The following is a 20953-nucleotide window of genomic DNA, read 5'->3' as shown; positions in this document are numbered from 1 at the left end:
TATCTCTTTGTACTTTGCGCCATTCATCTTTCCCTCGATCCGGACTAGTCTCCCAGTCCCTGCCTCTGAAAAACATCCCCACAGCATGATGCTGCCTCCACCATGCTTCACCGTAGGGATTGTATTGGCCAGGTGATGAGCGGTGCCTGGTTTCCTCCAGATGTAACGCTTGACATTCAGGCCATAAGTTCAATCTTGGTTTCATCAGACCAAAGAATCTTGCTTCCATCTTCTGAGAGCCTTTAGGCGTCTTTTGGCAAACTCCAAGCGGGCTGTCGTGCCTTTTTACTGAGGAGTGGCTTCCGTCTGGCCACTCTACCATAAAGGCCTGACTGGTGGAGTGCTGCAGAGATAGTTGTCCTTCTGGAAGGTTCTCCCATTTCCAGAGGAACTGTGGTGCTCTGACAGTGACAATTGAATTCTTGGTCACCTCCCTGACCAAGGCCCTTCTCCCCCGATTGCTCAGTTTGACCGGGCGTGCCAGCTCTAGGAAGAGTCTTGGTGGTTCCAAAATTCTTCCATTTAAGAATGATGGAGGCCACTGTGTTCTTGGGGATCTTCAATGTTGCAGAAACGTTTTGGTACCCTTCCCCAGATCTGTGCCCGACATTATCCTGTCTCTGAGGCAATTCCTTCGACCTCATGGCTTGGTTTTTGCTCTGACGTGCACTGTCAACTGTGAGACCTTATATAGATAGGTGTGTGTCTTTGCAAATCATGTCCAATCAATTGAATTTACCACAGGTGGACTCCAAGTTGTAGAAACATTTCAAGGATGATCAATGGAAACAGGATGCACCTGAGCTCAATTTCGAGTCTCATAGCAAATGGTCTGAATACTTATGTAAATCAGGTATTTCTGTTTTTTATACATTTGCAAACATTTCTAAAAACCTGTTTTCGCTTTGTGGAGTTTTGTGTGTAGATTAATGGGGGGGGGGGTAGAATAAGGCTGTAACGTAACAAAATGTAGAAAGGGTCTGAATACTTTCCGAATACACTGTATATTTAGTTAGGACTACTTTTATAATATTATTCAAATTCTAGACATTCAGTTACATAGCATTGTTTAAATTCTCCCCAATGTTAATGGGGCGCTAGCATGGCTGTAATAGAATGTTGAAGTGTCTTGTCTGGTTGGAACTATGTTTTATTTAAGTGTTTTGGCTTTCACAAAAGATTTTTATAGATTTGAATAGATTCAGTTCATAATATTCAAAACTAAGTTTAATGTACATCATGGGCTTTCTGTTTTGTGGACAATAAACAAGGCTATTGAAAAAAAACGAAGGTCTAACATAGATCAACCCAATAGCTGTTTTGATTCCATTGTGAATGACATTTGGATCACTGTAAACCGTTTTGGTTTGTTCTGTTTCGAAAAACACAGTTACGCAATCCCAGTCAGCAAAGCCATTATGTTCATCTGGCATACATTGTTGCATACTATCAAATCCAACTTTATTTATATAGCAAAATTCTTACAAATGCTTTTCAAAGTGCTTAAATAAAATTAAAGGTGGCGAAAGATCAAACGTTTCTATGCAAATATAAAATCAAGATAGACATTAAGAATAAAATAGCAGTGGATATGAAATTTTATGCAGAAAAGGCGGATAAAAAGTTCCTAATATTGGTAAGACAACTAAAAGCACTTTAGTTAATAGCACGGCTAAAATGGTATGTCTTAAGACAAATCTTAAGAATCAACAGTTTTTGAGGCCCTAAGATTCGGCAGGCTATTCCAAAGACCAGGACCGTAGAGGCTGAAGGCAGCCTCACCAAAAGTTTTGGTTCTGACATTTGGAATGACTGAAAGACCAGTGCCAGAAGATATATTAGACATTAAAAGCATATCAGACATGTATTCGAGTGCAAGGCCATGTAGTGCTTTATAACCTTCCGGTTACTGGCCCAACGCTCTAACCACTAGGCTACCTGCCGCCGCAAATGATATCAGACGGTAAACCACAGGTATGACAAAACATTTGTTTTTACTGCTCTAATTACATTGGTAACCAGTTTATAATAGCAATAAGGCATCTCGGGGGTTTGTGATATGGCCAATATACCACGGCTGTGTCCAGGCACTCCGCGTTGCATCGTGCTATATATCACACCCCCTCTTGCCTTAAGCAGAAAAGGGTCAGAAGATACAAAATAAATGGAGCTGCAAATCAAAGAGTAAAGTTTATAAAACAGACTTTTAAGTAACAGTGATTGCAACAATATAATTAGCATACTAAAACATGATATATACAATTCACATTTTCATATCTCAATAGCAAATAATGTATAAATGTATTTACAAGCAATATCAGTAAAACAACCTTAGAAGAAAATGGAGACCAGTACAAAAAACTAAAATGTCAAAAATATTATAAAGGCATTCAAGGAGAGTAGGCAAGGACTATATAATAGTTCTGCTATTTTACTAACGCTTAAAGCCAAGCATCTACAACGTTATTCTTTGCATAGTATTATTACTAATGCAGTACCAAGTAGTAAAGCAGAGAAGTGCTAGTTGTCATTTTTCTTGAAAAGCATTTTTTTAATGCGGGGGACAAGGAAGACTGTGCCATCGGTGGTCTGCTGGAGTGAGTACTCGGATGGGGAGTAGGGCTTCCCCTCCTCATCCCTCACTAAACTGAACACCTCCAGGTACAGGGTGTTAAGCTCCTGCTTCATCTGCCGCAAGCTGCTGTAATTCTTGGTCTTCTCTCTCTGCAGTCGCTCCTTTTCCTCCTTCAGTGAGTCCAGGTCATACTCCAGCTCCACGATGTTCTCCATCTTGCGTTTGCGGCAGTTCTGGGCAGCCACCTTATTCTTGCCCCGCCGGCGGATGTCTCTGACCAGGGCCAGCTGGGCCTCGTTGAGCTGGTGCTTGGACATCATCTCGTTGAAGTCGTCCACAGGCAGGTTGATGATCATGTCCACAGTGAAGGGGATCTGGAGGGCCTTGGCACGCTGCTCGTCTCTGGAGAGACGCTTCTCGGAGCGTCTCCTCTTCTTGTCTTTGGTGAAGGGGAGATCGTTGTGGCCAGTCTCCTCATCTGGCTCGGTCTTGCCATGTTTGGGCTTTTTGTCCTGCTGCTGACCTGACACAGAGAGAGAAGTCTGGAAACCATCAGGTTGGAAAGACAGTGAGAACATCTCGGAGTAGTCAGACTCTGCACTCTCAGGGTTACTGTCCATCTCCTCCATGTCTGAATCGCTGTAGCCACCAAAGGAGCCGTCCCCATACATGGATTTCTCAGGGGAGCTAGCATGTGGACTTGCCTCCACAGACACACCTGAATCCGAATCTGGAATTTCTGGCATTATCTCAGTTTTGTTGCCTCTGTCAAATGCTTCTCTAGGAGAAAGGTCATGTAATTCCATTGGTGTAAAAGTAGGCTTGTGTGATATCTCTGCCAAGGAGTTACCTCCATTTCCTTGGCCACAAGGTAGGGTGACACTGGTCACTTTTGTGTTGACAATGTCTGGGTAAAATACGTCACAGAAAGTTGCTGCACTGAAGTTAGTATTTAGGTCTGGAGCCTTTAGGGTCATCTGATTGAGGTGGTGGAGAGGAGCCATGTTGGGAAAGCTCTCCTCAAAGGCATTGATGAATTCAGGTGGGCAGACCTCTGCTGCGTTTGATGCCACCTCTGCCAGGTTGGGCAATGGGTAGAAGCTGTAGTTTGGATCCTGCACCTCAGGGGTGGTGTTAGTGGGCAGATATCCTCCTGTCTGATCCAGTGTGTCCTTCATTTGCATATTCAGGCATTGCTGGAAAACAAGATTCAGAAGAGTCAAAACAAATCCTGTAACCCATGCAGTTTATCAGACGTCAAGATGTAACATTATAGTAATATGCAGTATAGTACCATCACATTGACTAGCTGTTGTTCAGCGTTTAAAAATACTTCTCAATAGTAGGTGAAACTTTGCACAGGTTCAAAATTCCAAATAAATTGCGAATCCTTAAATGGTTAACATCTTAGCATGAAATTTTGCACTGTATTTGTACTGTACGTAAAGTATTTTCTGGTTTGTTTCCATGCTACTACATTCATCCACTGCTAAACATTTAGAGCGCTATTTAAGTGTTACCAAGGACACAAGCAGCTCTGAGGCAACAGTGCTCTGTGGAAACCTGATCACAGTGGATTTAGCTGTATTATCTGCTTCTGCTATGTGTCCCATTTAAACACACAGGACAAAGGTGAGTAGGTTCTCTCATGCGTGCATGGCTGCTGCAATCCATGCATTCTTTGGGTGTTTTTTTTTTTTTTTACATCACAGAGCATCGTGCCATTGAGGTGGTAGAATCTGCCTATTGTACCTGCAGCTCAGGAAGGGACAAAAGCTCCATCCAGGCCTGCTCCAAATCTGGGGAGGTCCTCTGTGGGGGCTGGGAGGCTGGGAGAAGGGGTGGCTGGGTCAAAGCTGGCAGCTCACATGCCATCATGACATGGTTGCTGTTTGGGGCTGGAGCTACGGTGACGTCCCGACAGGCGGAAGCGGTCTACAATACAAAAAAATAAGGGGGGGGGTGGAACACTGTAAATGACCGGAACAGAGATGAGATATTGTTTTTTAATTTGTTTGAGGGATATTTTTTTTAAATCTAATAGTGAATGTATTCTTACCGCCGTAGCATCTACCAGTGGGAAGGTCTCTGCCAGCAGCTGCATACATTCATCAAATGACATGGCATCTCCATTTTCTGTGAAGCTGACATTCTGAAGGAAAAGATTCAAAGCATATGTAACCTCTCTTGCAAAAGAATAGGTAGGAATTTGAACAGAGTGCACTACCTAGACAAAGGTCTTCACAGATTAGTTTCTAAAGAGACAAATCCACCAATGCAAAACTACAGAGCCACCTGTTTTTCCCTAATTACACTGGATGAGGTGGTTACCTAGCTACAGAGGAGCTGCACCCAACCCAGTGCAGGGAGGGCAGTGGCCAGCCTCTGACATGACTGACAGCTGTGTGTGTACTGTACCTGTGTGACTTGAGGGGGTGCGGCGGTGGTGGCAGACTGTGGTGACTGGCCGCTGGGTGCAAGGCGGGGCACGAACTCCCCCGTCTCCTCATCCAGCTGTAGCTGAGCCAGCAAGGCCTTCTCCTGCTCTCTCAGCAGCTGCTGCCTCTTCTCCTCCTCCTGCACCCGCTGCCGCTGCAACTCATGCTCCTTCTGACGGTGGCAGTAGTCAAACACCTCTCGTCCCGCGCCCAGGTCAATGTCCTGCCTCCACAGGATGTCGATTAGGTCCACGTCCTGCCAAGAGACAACAGGTTAGACTGGAACTCACAAAGCACCATACACGAGGAGATTGTGCACTAGGAACAAGGAAGTGTGTGCCTGCTGTGAAGTAGCATGGCTACTGGCTCTCGCTACAGTGCCACACCCCGTCCCTTCGGGTGTCTGTCCTTCGACGACTGGCTAGAATGTAATGAGGAAGAAGCCATCTGAATAATAGATGAACTTCTCCATTTCCCCAGAGTTCAGTCCCCACCCACAGAGAATTACGTGCCTCTTAGCTGCTTTCCAGGCAGAGGAGCAAATAAATGAAAAGACAACAGGTCAAATGTAATATTGTTGCATCTCTGTCTGTTGTATCAGTAGCTTAGACCAAAAACGAATTAAATCAATGATCACTCTGAGGAGAAAAGTTCATTCATACAGCTTGAAATGTAATGTGGTTTACTTTTTATTTGATATACCACAATGCACCACAAGGTCACTACATTCACTACTGTATTTGGAGAACCATATTGCGTTGAGACCTGGCAATAGAGTTTAGTACGGATATGTTCAGAGGAAGTGCTTACTATATTCCCCACTGGTGTATAGCACGTTTTATAACAAGATCATTCGGTCCTCCACTTCTACCTCACTGTGGCTGATGTTTATTAGCTTCCTGCGTGTAAATTCAGGAATGTCCAGAGATAAACTGTGCTGGTCTCCCTTGGGCCTTTTAACATCCATTACACAAACCTTATTTACAGGAAGGAAGTGTTTCACAAGGGCCTTGGGAGATTGCATAAACCGAACATTAGGTCACACTGAAAGCTCTGAGCATGTGACTATTTGTTTCTGGGTAATAAAGGCAAACTATACATTCAGAGAGACTTGGTCACATGAACAGAACAGAGAGAGGACAGAGGATATAAAGAGAGACAGATCAGATGACTAACAAAGCAGAAGTGTAAAGAGGATGTGGATTTGGAACTTGATGTTATTTGTTAACAACTGATCGATTTCAACTTAGGTAACTCTGTATTGTAAAAGGAATGAGCACAAGTAATTGCTTTGTAACTGTGTAGACCAAATCAAGTGTTAAACATGACCGTTATAAGTTCAACCCATGACTTCTTATTCAGAAATGGGTATAATAAACAATAAACATTGGCTTTCTGTTTGTGTGCATCAGATGTGCAGTGCTGCTGACTACTCTTTAACCCTATTTGCCTTGGTCGTTACGTCAAAGCCAGCAATAGTCCATGACCACTAAAGCCCGTAACGTCAGAAGGTCTGGTTAGGGCAATAAGTCCCACTATTAATCTTGGTCAGAGGAGTGAGTACACGCAACCATAAATTATGACTGTGGAGACGAGGAAGAATGGCCTAAACTGACCTAACAGCTGCTGGATGAAAGCAGCTTTTGTGGTCAGCCATGTTTTCTCCTTTCAAAAACAGCAGATTGAGTCCATGTGTCATACCGTTAGCCCACACAACCAACCACAACTATCAGTTGCAGTCTAGAAGAGTGAAGAAATCTTGAAAAGGACAATGCCTTATGCCTTACACTTTCATCATACAGGATTGATGAATTCTGTCATAAAAGACTAACTTTATCTAGTTTCATAAACACTTATTTCATAATCCCTTTTGAAGAAAATAAAATGACTGGAGACACTTTAAGCTTTTCATGTTGTCAATGATACTTCAACTCCACTCATTCATGCAGAGATGAGTGATCTGTGTACATTCACAAATTACTGATCCTCCCTCTCAAAAAAGGATGATGTTGACTTCCATTGGGACCATTTTGGTAAATTGTTTGGATGAGCGACTTCACTTTTTAAACTCAGTAACTATTTTGTTATGCACTATCTTGGTGGAGTGAAGTATTTATCCACAAAATACTTGTGAAAAATTCTGGTTAGTTCACTGATATTTTGCAATAGTACTTGAATGTAATAAGCTATGGGAACTGGGTTTGTAAAAAGAAATGCTAACTTTCCTGGTTGATTCTGCAAATTAGTGTAAATAAAAGCTCCTTTTCCATTCTCAAACAACATCTCTTTGTTTGAATCCCAGACATACTTTGAGTAGCTGATTTTTCATCTCAGAATGTGCAGCAACTCAAACAGAATAAAAACATATTAGGAGTATAGACACCACTTTTAAAAACAAGCCGACCACCGATTCCAACAGTACAGGAATTAAGTGACAGTAAAACAACTGATTCGTGGACCTATATTACATAATTCCTTGAAACCAAAAAAAAAGTTGTATACACAGTTGTACAGTTGCATATTAACATACTTTGCCTTTGTCAAGGCAAATTGTTCAATACACAATCAGATGAGTTTGGATTTGGGATAAGGCCTTTACTTTTTCTCCAAAAAAAGAAACACATCAGGTTACAATCCTACTGAACATTCCCCAACTCAGGTTTACTCTTTAATCTAGGGGAACCTGTTCATCAATTGATTACTAGATTAACATGTTATTAACTGTTTGTAAACCAAGGCCAGCTGCAGAACTACAACCACTTCTGGGTTATTATAATAATGAATAGCCTACGCATTTGTTAATTTGACACAGTTGGCCATATGTACAGAGAACCTATGTACATAGAAAATAAAATAAATTCCAAGATTAGCTGGGACAAAGAGGTGTTGTTTGAGAAAGGAAGAGCTTTTATTTACACTAACTTGCAGAATCCACCAGGAAATTGAGCATTTATTTTTTACAAACCCAGTTCCCATAGCTTACTACATTCAAGTGCAATCGTACAATCAACTGTATATATGGAGCAAAGGTAGGCCTATGGATGCCATCTACGGGATTACAGGATGGGGCTCTAGTGGCACATTGGGAGATCCCGACGGCCAAAAAACAAGCGCACCGACATTAAATAGATGGGTTGTCTGGGGAAAACTTAAGTAATCTTGGCATATTTTTTACTTGACAATAATTGCATCATTACACATATGGATTACGATATTAAGCGGATATTCAACTGTTATTTTTCACCCAATTTAGTTGTATGCACCGGGCAGACAACCATCCATGACTTTGCAGAAATCTCTCTGAACAGACCTGTCGACTACAGCGCAGAGACGGAAATTGTAGCCTAGTGCTAGAAACGCATTTGCAAATGTCAGAACTACAGCACAACGAGCTCACATATGATTATGATAGGCTGTAGGCTAAGAAAGCATGTTTACGATTCGTTTCATTTAACGTAATTAATTAAATAATATACGGATTATTATGGAAAATGCACATTGGGTTGAACATGACAGTTTGTTCATATCAGGTAACATGAGTGTAGGCCTTATTTCATTTCAATAGTTTGAACTATCCATTAAATTGTTTTTCGACTGTAGGCAAAGGGTAGTCTAACATTCTATCAATATATCAACCTTGAGATGTTTTACAACGCCTACTGAGTTGAATATAGTAGCCAATAACAATATAATATTTACCTGTTGACTAGGATTCATTTTATGCATCTCAGTTTCCATCATAGTGGATAGTTGGCTTGTCCCTTCGTAAAGAAAAACCCAATAGGCCTATATAAAAAATATATTTGTAATCCTTTACAGAAATATAAAATGGTGGACTATCCGAAGGCGAGGAGTCCGGCCCAGCAATGTTTTGACTATGAAGGAAATAGTGCTTCTAATCTTGTGAAAGTTTACGGAAAACCCCAAGCAGTCTGATAGCCTTGCCCACAAGTTGCGTCAGCCAGTCAAGGGCTCTGAGAGAGCTGCGCTGGGATCGTCCCCCTCAACATCCTATTGGTTCGATAAGGCCAGTTTGTGGCTGTGCTCCGGACAACCAATGTTACATTTGCTTCACGTTTATAAACAAGTCATTTGTTATTTAACCAAAAATGAAAAGTGTATTCAAGAAGTGTCCAGAAACATTTACATAATATCTGCCACCATGGATTCATGACACTAGAAGAGGTATTTTGATAACAGCATCTTGGTTGACTTATGAACTAATATAAGAATTACAGTTATTACAACGTTATTACAACAGTTTTTACAACTATTGTCAGTGTAACAGTATAACTTTAGTACGTCAAACTAGCTAGCCATTTCACATCCGTTACATCAGCATTGTTCCAAAATGTAAGGTACATTTACCAATTGTATCATCTTGACAGACTAAATACCCACATTTATTTCATGCAGAATGCTACAAAGCTGCAGTGAATAGACTTGCAAACTGCATTTATGTACAGGGTAGGACTACAGGCTACAATGGGAATCAAGTATGCAATGAAGAAAATAAGGATTAGAAACTGAAACTATAATAAGGAACAATTGTTAGTCAACATTGATATCTGTAGTTGTCTGCAGTAGGCCTAAATCTGCTCACAGCTAATCCAACTAGGAGAGAGATGGGATGGCAACTCCTGAAAGTTGATCTATTAAATAGCGACCTCTTCTGGTTTAGATGACGCCTAAGTATTTCATTCATTTGTACAGTAGCCTAACCTATACTACAGCAGGCCCCAGGCCCCAGGCCCTCCCCTTGCACACTCTGTAGACTCAGCCACACCATTGACACAGTTGGCTTAGTATACGTTATTCAAATGTAAAACGGAGATGGTGCACAGTCATAGCCTCACATGTTTCCCTTTGCTTGAGACCCTGAAAAGACAGACTGTTGACTCAAGACCAGATGGTAGCCTCTCCTGACGCTGCTCTATGTTCACGTCCGTGGGCGTGACGTTGCGTTTGGCCGGAGCAAGGAGTTTGGGTAGCCAGGCAAATGGTAGCCTACACACGGTTGCCTTTGAAATTGACGACCAGGGTTAGATACCCAATCTATTTTTAAAAAGCCTATGAAATATTATTTTACATAAAAGTAGGCTATAGGCTACACAATAATTTATATTTTCAAAACAATCGGAACATTTCACATTCTCCAATATAGCCTAGTTGTATGCAGACACGTTGAAAAAAATATAGTATCATTATATTATTCTCCCCATCATCCATAACTTGATCTTTAGGTATAGGTCTTCATTATTTAAAGTAAATAAGGTATGCCTTTGCTGAAACATGTTGTTGGAATATTACACTAGTTACAATGAGATCCTTGACAGCGCCGATGTAGTATAACATTCTGACACGAGTGCAATAGGAGGTTGGCACCACATTGCAATTATAAGCAGCGTTTGAAACGTCTTGTAATGTGGTGGTCTTTATACCACGCTCTCTGACACGTATATGTAAAGAGCCTCACTATACCTCTAGCTATGCCTTACCTATACAGTGCAGCCCACTGTCCCACTATCTGAATTCAAATGACACTATATGGATTTTTCTCTCAAGCGCGCCCACGAATACGCGTTCACGTTTGGCAGCTCCACGTCGACATTCTTCCAGCTGTGCACAGGGCTGAAAGAAGAAGAGGTAAAAGCGGCGTGAAGCCAGCTATACGAACACTGTATGTAGGCTCCAACGAGGGACGTCAACCGCGAAATTGAGAAGAGGAAAATCTCCATTTTTTTTTACAGTTAGTCCTGCAACAATTGTATATAGCCCACTGTTTTTTTGTGCATTTTATGATCTTTTTGCCCTCGTGCTGGATTGCAGCTGGCCCCCTTTAACAGCTCTCTCACATCTGCCAGGTACAGTATGATCAGTTGCTTTTCTTGCTTATTATTATAGTTTTCTCACATTTCGAATATGAAGCTATGGCATTTCACATCTGCTAATCGAATTCCAACATCTTTTAATTCACTGTTTGATTTTGCACTTTGTAACTTCATTACAATTAGCAACTCTCCAAACTTTATTTAATATAAACTTGTATGCTAAACTGAAGTGGAAAATGTGGAATGTTTGCCTTGTTTTATAGGTAGACCGTGTATTCTATATCATTTTAATTGTAAACTTCAGTCTGTGGCTTGTGGAAAACTCAACAAATAGGCTATACATTTGCATAATGAATGTGGGTGTATTACTCCAGGAGGGAAATATTCAGCATAAAGAAATACAGGATTCCAAATTTGGAACCTTTAGACACGTCATCTGTTCTACATATGAAGTGCCCTAATTGTTCACTTTACAACCTTGAAGATAGTCAAGGTTGAACTGCAAAGTAAACACAAAGAAAAGCTAGATTTCCGCATACTGTATAATATTGTATGATTTAATCATTTCTGTGGTGGGTTGGTGGCAGAGTGTGAGAATCAATCTAAGTTCCCAACAGCAGGCTTCTCATTCACTCTATTCTATGTTGTCTTAATAGGCCCAGAGAGTTACTGGCTTACACTTCTAAGTTTCATTTAATGCACTTTTTTAAATCACTCAGCTGTGACTGATTCCATTTAAAAAAATCTCAAATCATGTTGGATTTAACTTAGGTTAAGTCTCAATACTGTGTTGAGAGAGTCAGCTTAACCTCACAATGACATATTTTCCACACTATTGTGTTAAATCAAAGTGTTCACCAAGCAAGCACACCAATGGGAAATGTAGCTACTACAGTTCACTCTCTTGTTATATGTTGCAGGTAAAGGAGTGGTGAAATGGGTTGGCACAAAGGAATAGCCTACGATGTGGCACTCTGGCTTTCCAAGTAAAGTTCTGTGATACACTTCGACTCTAATTGTTTGCAGTCAGTGCATTACAGAACGTTGTTTTGGGAGTTAATGCTCCGGCCTGCGGGAAACAAACCTACCATCTGGAGAGTGGAACCATTATTTCACATGCCACTTGCAGACTGCAAAAGGGAGAATAAAGTTTTTATTTTGACAATTACTCATGAGTTTTCACCAACTTGTGTAGTATGTATCTGCTTATAAGTAAACACGCACTTGGTCTATTGGTATCAGAGTGAAATGTCTGAACTATTAATGAAAAATTGACTCCCAGAAAGCCATGGTAGAGTGTTACATAATTTCCTATAGGACGACAGTGGGCCATATGGAGACTCCAGTCATACCTCACTATCACTTGGTCATGTGACTCAATGGATGTGAGAAGGAAAGATAAACAACAGCAGTTGAAATGTTCAAACCTCATTTTCACTGTCCTGGGTCATACAATGTAGTGGCAAACATCTCATAACCATATCAAACCCATAAACATGAATGTCCCAATTCAGATACTTTTTTCTTCATCATTTTCTGTAGAGTATTGACATTGTGTCATGCGAATGCTGGATAATTGTCTGTTGTATCATTCATTGTTGGAATGTAAGTCTGAATAAAACTATTTCAGAGATGTACATTGAGTGGACAAAACATTATGAACACCGGCACTTTCCATGACAGACAGACCAGGTGAATGCTATGATCCCTTATTGATGTCACTTGCTAAATCCACTTCAATCAGTGTAGACGAAGGGGAGCAGACAGGTTAAATATGGAGTTTTAAGCCTTGAGACAATTGAGACATGGATTGTGTATGGGTACCATCCAGAGGATGAATGGGTAAGACAAAATATGTAACTGCCTTTGAACGGGCTATGGTAGTAGGTGCCAGGTGCACCGTTTTGAGTGTCAAGAACAGCAACGCTGCTGGGTTTTTCACTCAGTTTCCGTGTTTATCAAGAATGGTCCACCACCCAAAGGACATCCAGCAAACTTGACACAACTGTGGGAAGTATTGGAGTCAACATGGACCAGCATCCCTGTGGAAAGCTTTCGACATCTTGTAGAGTCCATGCTTGACGAATTGAGGCTGTTCTGAGGGGGGGTTAGTATGTATCATGGTTCTTTCAAATAAAATCAAAGCTTTCAATACATCAACAAATAGAAGACAGAGAAGAAAATATTAAAATACCTTAAAGTGCAATAAAGTCAATGGCTCCTTCAAAGGGCACATATTTATTAGTCTTAAAGACACATGCATAGATTTAAACAGTACACCAACATGGCATATTTTGGTTACCATTAAATTAGATCACTGTCTTAAAATGAAACCAATTTTTTTCTGTGATTTTAAAGTTTATTCATAGTCTAATATTTGGGGAGCTGGGGTGTATTCAATACGTCTTGCAACAGAAACAGTTTACCGTTTAAGAACCAAACGGAAGCAAACAGAACAAAACAGGGAGTGACCAACTTGAATTTGTCCAATAAAAACTAATTTTTGTTGCAAAACGTTTTCAGTTTGGACTAAGTGGTTCCTGTTGCAAAACTTTTTGCGACAGTTAAAACATTTTGCAATAGAATTGGGGTAATGAATACACCCCTGGATTCTGTGGTAAACTATAAAGTCAAATCTGTTAAAGAGAAAGGCATACATTTTCCATTAATTAAAGGCTCACTCTGTAATTTCTGTATCCAGCAACAGTCTGACCCTGCAACTTTGTTTGTAAGGCTGATGGGGCTGGGGAAATGTAACTACAGTCAAATTCATACCAGACTATGAATTCAACTGACAGTCCAGATCAACATGATTCTTTTTAACATATGTTGATTGTAGGTATATGCTACAATACTTACCATGGAGTAATAAATTGCAACCCCTCCCATTCCAATACAATTTGTTGGAATGACCGTTGCACAGCATTAAATCACAGATTGCGCCTTTCAAAAACAGATTATTCTACACAACAGTGACTGTGGCTTTATAAGTAGCAATTCCATTGGTTACAGTAACAGCATGAACTTTACAAAAATCATGTGATCAAAGGTCATGCAGTTTTGAGGAAATCACCTTCAGGTCGCTGCAGTTGCTTCTCTCCAGCTGCTCTATGCAGCCATCACCTGCATTGTGGGAGGCACTATTTGTCTACCAATCATTTGGGTGTTTTGTTTGACCCAAGTAAACGTGGCCAAATACCTGACTGAAACAGCAACCAACTTTGTGCAATTCTAAAGCTACAGGAGATACAAATGAAAAGTGATATTTGAGACCCCACTCTAACCAATGAATTGTACACACATTTTTCCAGTTGTGAGTGTGTGATATGGGGATATAGAAAAGTTTAGACAACAGACAAACTATTATAAACAATAGCAGCTATGTTGACACTGCATGTCGATCTGAGCCTTGCTGTTGCAAAACCATTAAAGTGTCCGACTTGTGCCTGTTACAGATGCCCCTCCCCCGACTTCACTCTACAGTCGTCTTCGTTAGGCTTACCGCTCGAACACACCCATTCTATCCCTGTGCTGACCTCTGACAGCTGCCTCTCCCTACACAAACACGGAAGCAGCATGGCGTCAGACAGCAACAGCTCCGAGAGCCAACGAATTGCACAGCAAAGATTGAGGATAATTGCCGGGCATTTACAGAAACATAAGGACGATGACTCGGGAATTATCGCAACTGAGTGCAAAGCTGAAGCGAATAAAGGGACGGTGCCGAGAAAGAGGTAGGACTTGGCGGTGGTGATGCGATAGCAGTAGATGGAGGATGGCTATGATGAAATGCTAGCTGGTAGCTAAAAGTGATTGTCATACAGTAGGAAACAGCTGTCATGTATTTCCTTGTTTTATTAAAACACAGAATTGGTGTCTTTTACAAACGGAGATGGCCTCCTTGGCATATTATTATTCAGACATATCCGATTTCATTTAACTAAGGAAATTAGCCAGCTATATGTGCGCCAACGTTAATGGTCCCCAAACAAAGTGTTCATTAATCGAAGAAGTGGGTGCGGCGGGACTGTATTCTATCCAACTCTTTTTTTGTATTTTTATTGTAGGCTGCTTAGAGTGTGTTATAGGAATGTTTGATATTGAGTTGAGGTCAATCCTACATCATTTCCTGTACCATTTTGTCATAACTTGCCAACGTTATGTGAGCACCACTAGCCACTCGCAGTGACAGTGGGCAGCTGGAGTTTATGTAAAACTACAAGATCAGCTTGCCAACATTTCAAACTATTTCAAGGTAGCCTATTTCATTTCACATCTATATTGTTAGCTATAGCTTAATAGGCTACTTGCATTGTTTTGATACTGACACTATTCTGAACAACTAGGGAAATCTCAGCTCTGTTTGACTGACATGACCAGAATTAGAAGCTACATTCTTGAGCAGAAAAAAGTGGTCATTATAATGGTGAAAGTTCTATATGTGGTCTTATAATCTATTTTTATCTAGAGGTTGTTTTTACATATTTTGTTGGGATTTAGGTGTGGGACACCCTCTCCCAGTCAAAACAATTGACAGAAGTCAGAATGGGATAAAGTTCACCAGTAAAACTTTCCGCCTAAAACTTGGATCTGATTGGCCAAGAGCTGTGGTGGTCTGACTCTCAATTCCTTATGAGGCGAGTGGGCTGTTCAGCTTTCACAATCATGCTGTAGTGACATCTAGTGTCAGATATGTTTAAGCAACAAGGATGACTAGAGGATACTTTCATATTTATACAGAACAAAAATATAAACTCAACATGTAAAGTGTTGGTCCCATGTTTCATGAGCTGAAATAAAAGATCTCAGAAATGTTCCATATGCACAAAAACCTTATTTCTCTCAAATTCTTTGAACAAATTTGTTAGTGAGCATTTCTCATTTGCAAAGGGTGCTGAGGAGTATTTCTGTCTGTAATAAAGCCCTTTTGATCGGAAAAAAACTCATTCTGATTGGCTGGACCTGACTGCCCAGTGGCTGCACCCCTGCCCAGTCAAGTGAAATCCATAGATTAGGGCCTAATGCATTTATTTCAATTGACTGATTTCCTTCTATGAACTGTAACTCAGTCAAGTCTTTGAAATTGTTCCATGTTGCGTTTTATATTTTTGTTCAGTTTACATTTCTAAGGCTGGGTTCACACAGGCCTGCCCAATTCTGACCTTTTTCCACTTGCCTATTTGATCTTTTGACCAATCACGTCAGATATGTTCACATCAGATCTTTTTCAGAGCTGATCTGATTGATCGAAAGACCAATTACTAAAAAAAAATATCTAAATTGGGCTGCCTGTCTAAACGCAGCCAAACAGACTGTTTTGTAAGAACCCACCTATGTAACAATTTGTGCAATAGGGGAAGATTTCCAATGTGAGGAAATGCTCCTGTGTTTCTACCACAATAATTAACTATTTGTTTTTGCATTATGTATGGCCCTTCATTGGAACATATTTGTCATTGGAACATATTTGATTGATATTAGTTAGCCTATAGGAAGTGTTTGAGGCAGAGAAGTGCTGAGGTTTTCTTCCGATCAACCCTAACTGTAGGTCAAGTCAGTTATGCTACCGGTGAGTTTGTCCCTCGGGAGCCAGATTTTCAGGTTTGGTGGAATCTCTCTCTCTCTTACCCAATGGATGGTCATTTTAGTGCTGGTTCATGGACACTATTGTTTGAACTATGACAATAAATAAGACATAAGCTATGCCTATTCCCCTCATTTGAGTGCCCCCCTTCAACCATTATCCAAATTAGGAATAATTTTGTGGACCACTTGCATTATTATCAATACAAATAAAACTAATCTCAATGAATTTGACTACATTTTCTGGAATTGCACTTGGGTCGTTCCATGTCATTTCAGCAAGCAATGACACCCACCATCTCAGATTGTTTTGAATGGTTTCTGCAGTTAAAAACATAAAGATAAGCATTCCTGTAACATTATTATGTTGAAATATAATTTGACCTCTGGTAAATTTAAGCTAGATGGCCCTTTTTTAATTTACAGGATTCAGACAATATGCAATAAATATAGCTGTATACGGCCTTATCGTAGGAATGGTGTGGGAGGGGATGTATGCCGTTTTACGGGCTCCTAACCAATTGTTCTATTTTGTGTTTTTTCCGCATTGTTTGTAACTTATTTTGTACATAATGTTGATGCTATCGTCTCTTATGACCGAAAAGAGCTTCTATCAGAACAGCGGTTACTCACCTTGAACCGGATGAATACTTTTTTTTTTAATGAGTCAGACTCAAAGGATATAATGTTGCTCCCAGACAAGGCCCAAATCCCCGTCATTCACATAAAGAAAATAAGGAAATACAGGGGGCGGAGATCAAGGTGCCTTGTTTGAATTCGTTGGCAAGTGGGTAACCCGCCTCTACCATCCGTTCTATTAGCCAACGTGCAATCACTGGAGAATAAACTGGATGAGCTCGGTTCGAGACAATCCTACCAACGACACGGATTATATACAGTTGGCTGGGTTTTCTGTGCATCGACAGGACAGAGCAGCTACATCCGGTAAGACAAGGGGTGGGGTGTGTGTCTATTTGTCAATAATAGCTGGTGCGTGATGTCTAATATTAAGGTAGTCTCGAGGTATTGCTTGCCTGAGGTAGAGTAGCTCATGATAAGCTGCCGACCACACTATCTACCAAGAGAGATCTCCTCTATATTTTTTTGTAGCTGTCTATTTACCACTACAAACCGACGCTGGCACTAAGACCGCACTCAACAAGCCGTATAATGCCATAAGTAAACAAGAAAATGCTCATCTAGAAGTGGCGCTGCTAGTGGCCAGGGAATTTAATTCAGGCAAACTTAAATCCGGTTTTCCTAATTTCTACCAGAATGTCACGTACAACCAGTGAGAAAAAACTCTAGACTACCTTTACACCACACACAGAGACGTGTACAAAGCTCTCCCTCGCTCTCCATTTGGAAAATCTTGACGATAACTCTCCTCCTGATTACAAGCAGGAAGTACAACTGACTCGCTCAATACAGAAGTGGTCAGATGACGTAGATGCTACGCTACAGGACTGTTTTGCTAGCACAGACTGGAATAGGTTCCGGGATTCATACAAATGGCATTGAGGAGTATACCACCTCAGTCACCTGCTTCATCAATAAGTGCATCGATGACATCGTCCCCACAGTGACTGTACGTACATATCCCAACTAGAAGCCATGGATTACTGGTGACATCCACACCGAGCTAAAGGCTAGAGCTGCCGCTTTCAAGGAACGGGACACTAATCCGGACGCTTATAAGAAATAACGCTACGCCCTCAGATGAACCATCAAACAGGCAAAATGTCAATACAGGACTAAGATTGAATCCTACTACACCGGCTCTGACGCTCGTCGGATGTGGCAGGGCTTGCAAACTATTACAGACTACAAAGAGAAACCCAGCTGTGAGCTGCTCAGTGATCACGCTCTCCTTAGCCGATGTGAGCAAGACCTTTAAACAGGTCAACATTCACAAAGCCGCGGGGCCAGACGGATTACCAGGACGTGTACTCAGAGCATGCGCGGACCAACTGGCAAGTGTAATTTTCAACCTCTCCCTGATCGGGTTCGTAATACCTACATGTTTCAAGCAGACCACCATAGTCCCTGTGACAAGAAAACAAAGGTAACCTGCCTAAATTAGTGCTTTGAAAGTCTGGTCATGGCTCACAACACTATCATCCCGGAAACCCTAGACCCACTCCAATTCACATACCGCCCCAACAGATCCACAGATGGCACAATCTCAATTGCACTCCACACTGCCCTTTCCCACCTGGACAAAAGGAACACCTATGTGAGAATGCTGTTCATTCACTACAGCTCAGCATTCAACCCCATAGTGCCCACAAAGCTCATCACTAAACTAAGGACCCTGGAACTAAACACCTCCCTCTGTAACTGGATCATGGGCCGCTCCCAGGTGGTAAGGGTATGCAACAATACGTATGCCACACTGATCCTCAACACGGGGGCTCCTCAGGGGTGTGTGCTTAGTCCCCTCCTGTACTCCCTGTTCACCCACGACTGCGTGGCCAAGCACGGCTCCAACGCCATCATTAAGTTTGCTGATGACACAACAGTGTCATCACCGACAACGATGAGACCGCCTATAGGGAGGAGGTCAGAGACACAATTGGCCTAGCGTCGTCCGGGTTAGGGAGGGTTTGGCCGGTAGTGATATCCTTGTCTCATCGCGCTCCAGCGACTCCTGTGGCGGGCCGGGCGCAGTGCGCGCTAACCGAGGGGGCCAGGTGCACGGTGTTTCCTCCGACACATTGGTGCGGCTGGCTTCCGGGTTGGAGGCGCGCTGTGTTAAGAAGCAGTGCGGCTTGGTTGGGTTGTGCTTCGGAGGACGCATGGCTTTCGACCTTCGTCTCTCCCGAGCCCGTACGGGAGTTGTAGCGATGAGACAAGATAGTAATTACTATCGATTGGATACCACGAAAATTGGGGAGAAAAGGGGGTAAAATTTATAAAAATTAAAAACAATAACGAAACTGAGAATTTTCAACAAATGGCAGAAACAGCACCGCCTTGTGGTCATAACCTGGTAATATCAACCAACTTAAATCAAGAAAAAATTCAGAACAGGGCAAAATAACCATCACCAAATTCACTGAGAATCCATTACATGGTGTGAAGAAACAATACTCCTAGCTGCAGCTTCATAGTACTTGTCAGACATAAAGAACTGATACTGTATACTGGCCGTTGGGGTGGGCTTGGTTTGTGTGGTCCGTGGGTGTCTTCTGACTTCACGTCTTAATCATTGTTAAGAAGAGGTTTGGTCCAAACTGGATATTGGTTACTATAATTATAGAATTTTATATGAATCCTATAAATTGAAATTGCCAATTTGGGTGCAATCAATTAGTGTAATTTCTTAGAGTTCAAATCGTTTTTCAACAAAACAATGTTGCAGGAATGCAATCTGAGATGGTTGTCATTTCTCTTTCTTGTGTTTTTTGAGGTGGAACGACCCACTTTTCACTGGAGTGTAGGAATGTTGTACACTTCAAAGCTGGGCTACTGGTTTTTGTACTGCTGGAATGTCATTCTGGAGTTGTCTTGTAACCTATACCTTTGGGCACGTTGTTTCAAAAGGCGTTTTAAGGCCAGTCCTTTTAATAACAGTCAGACCTTTTGTCTCTTTCTGTTGGAGCAACTTGAGTGCAGACACAAAATGAGGCTACCAATATAATAAGGTGTTGAACTAGCCTAATGTTTTCGGTGATCAGCATTTTCTTATGCTGTGTGTAATATTTATTACAGTACTTTGAAAAGATTCCCCCAGCTCTCTTAGGATTAATGTTAGCTAAGGGACAGAGACCAGACCACTGTTGCTTCCATTTAATTGCACAATAAATTCATTAACCTCTGGACAGCCGTATTCGGCTGCTTGTTGATGCGTGGAGTTGTGTCATCGTCCAGTGTGATGACAGGAATCACACAGACTGGCATGGAGAGTATGTCTGTCTCATTTCTCAGGCTCCTCATAATTTACACTGCCTGGCTGTTTTGGCAGGCATTCATCATGGTTTTACTCCACTACGTTAGCATCCCATCACGTGTACCAACGTGATTCATGGGTCCCTTCTAGGAGTAGTGGGCCTATTTCATCTGTCTGCTGGGGAAATCTTGAATCATGTCGTATTATAACTTAGTGATTTCTGAAAAGCATTCCCTTAGGATGAGCATAGTGATTTACCACTGATGAAGAAGCACATTACTGAACTGTCAGAGCTCAATTATGTAGTAGATATTGAGATACAATTCTGCCTGACGTTTGAGTTCAGTGCTCAACCCTGTTTCTTGTGTCCTCTTCCATGATTATCATTAGGCCTATGCCGACAATGTTCCTTCTTGGAAAATCATTTTAGGAGAATATCCGGTTGTTGGACACACCTTCTTTGGTAATGCCCTTCTATGATATGCATCATGATGCTTCTCCATGGAGTGTTATTGTTGAAGGGAATGTACTTAACGACCTGAGATCTAAGCCACACCCTGTCTGATTGCTGTTGATGATGGTGTTTGAGATTAATAGGTTTTCTTCCCCGAAGTTACTTTGCCAACCGGCTTTT

General features: G+C 41.5%; 2 protein-coding genes and 1 long non-coding RNA gene across 4 annotated transcripts in view; 2 read left to right on the top strand and 1 right to left on the bottom strand.

The window, feature by feature from the left end:
- Nucleotides 1-1444: 1444 nt before the first annotated feature.
- LOC139546838 (nuclear factor erythroid 2-related factor 2-like) lies at nucleotides 1445-8910 on the bottom strand. Its single transcript, XM_071355691.1, has 5 exons — nucleotides 8713-8910; nucleotides 4994-5269; nucleotides 4635-4727; nucleotides 4328-4510; nucleotides 1445-3771 (listed from the first exon to the last, which is right to left on the bottom strand). Exons 1-5 carry the CDS (start codon nucleotides 8752-8754, stop codon nucleotides 2521-2523), a joined length of 1845 nt encoding a protein of 614 aa, XP_071211792.1. The 5' UTR covers nucleotides 8755-8910; the 3' UTR covers nucleotides 1445-2520.
- Nucleotides 8911-10682: 1772 nt separating this feature from the next.
- On the top strand, nucleotides 10683-12481 carry LOC139547234 (uncharacterized). Its single transcript, XR_011669369.1, has 2 exons — nucleotides 10683-10877; nucleotides 11765-12481. It is a non-coding gene; the product is annotated as an uncharacterized lncRNA (long non-coding RNA).
- Nucleotides 12482-14353: 1872 nt separating this feature from the next.
- The window catches only part of LOC139546837 (alkyldihydroxyacetonephosphate synthase, peroxisomal-like), a 32929-nt gene continuing 26329 nt past the window's right edge, over nucleotides 14354-20953 (top strand). Inside the window, exon 1 of one of the 2 annotated variants that reach the window (XM_071355689.1) lies at nucleotides 14354-14578. In XM_071355689.1, the coding sequence (XP_071211790.1) occupies nucleotides 14421-14578 (158 nt within the window). In that variant the 5' untranslated portion in view covers nucleotides 14354-14420. Of the gene's footprint in view, nucleotides 14579-15068; nucleotides 15100-20953 lie in introns of those variants that run through there. The other variant, XM_071355690.1, reaches the window with a different exon arrangement.

This window comes from Salvelinus alpinus, chromosome 20, assembly GCF_045679555.1.
Source record: "Salvelinus alpinus chromosome 20, SLU_Salpinus.1, whole genome shotgun sequence".
NCBI classification, from domain to species: Eukaryota; Metazoa; Chordata; class Actinopteri; order Salmoniformes; family Salmonidae; genus Salvelinus; species Salvelinus alpinus.
This window is presented reverse-complemented; position numbering and strand designations above follow the sequence as displayed.

What these genes read in the sequence shown, in the direction of transcription:
- LOC139546838 (XM_071355691.1), bottom strand. Translation starts at nt 8,754, where the DNA reads ATGATGGAAACTGAGATGCATAAAATGAATCCTAGTCAACAG. An exon ending in CACCCCCTCAAGTCACACAG is followed by an intron (nt 4,728 to 4,993) that starts GTACAGTACACA and finishes CTTTTCCTTCAG; the next exon opens with AATGTCAGCTTCACAGAAAA. An exon ending in CACTGGTAGATGCTACGGCG is followed by an intron (nt 4,511 to 4,634) that starts GTAAGAATACAT and finishes TTTGTATTGTAG; the next exon opens with ACCGCTTCCGCCTGTCGGGA.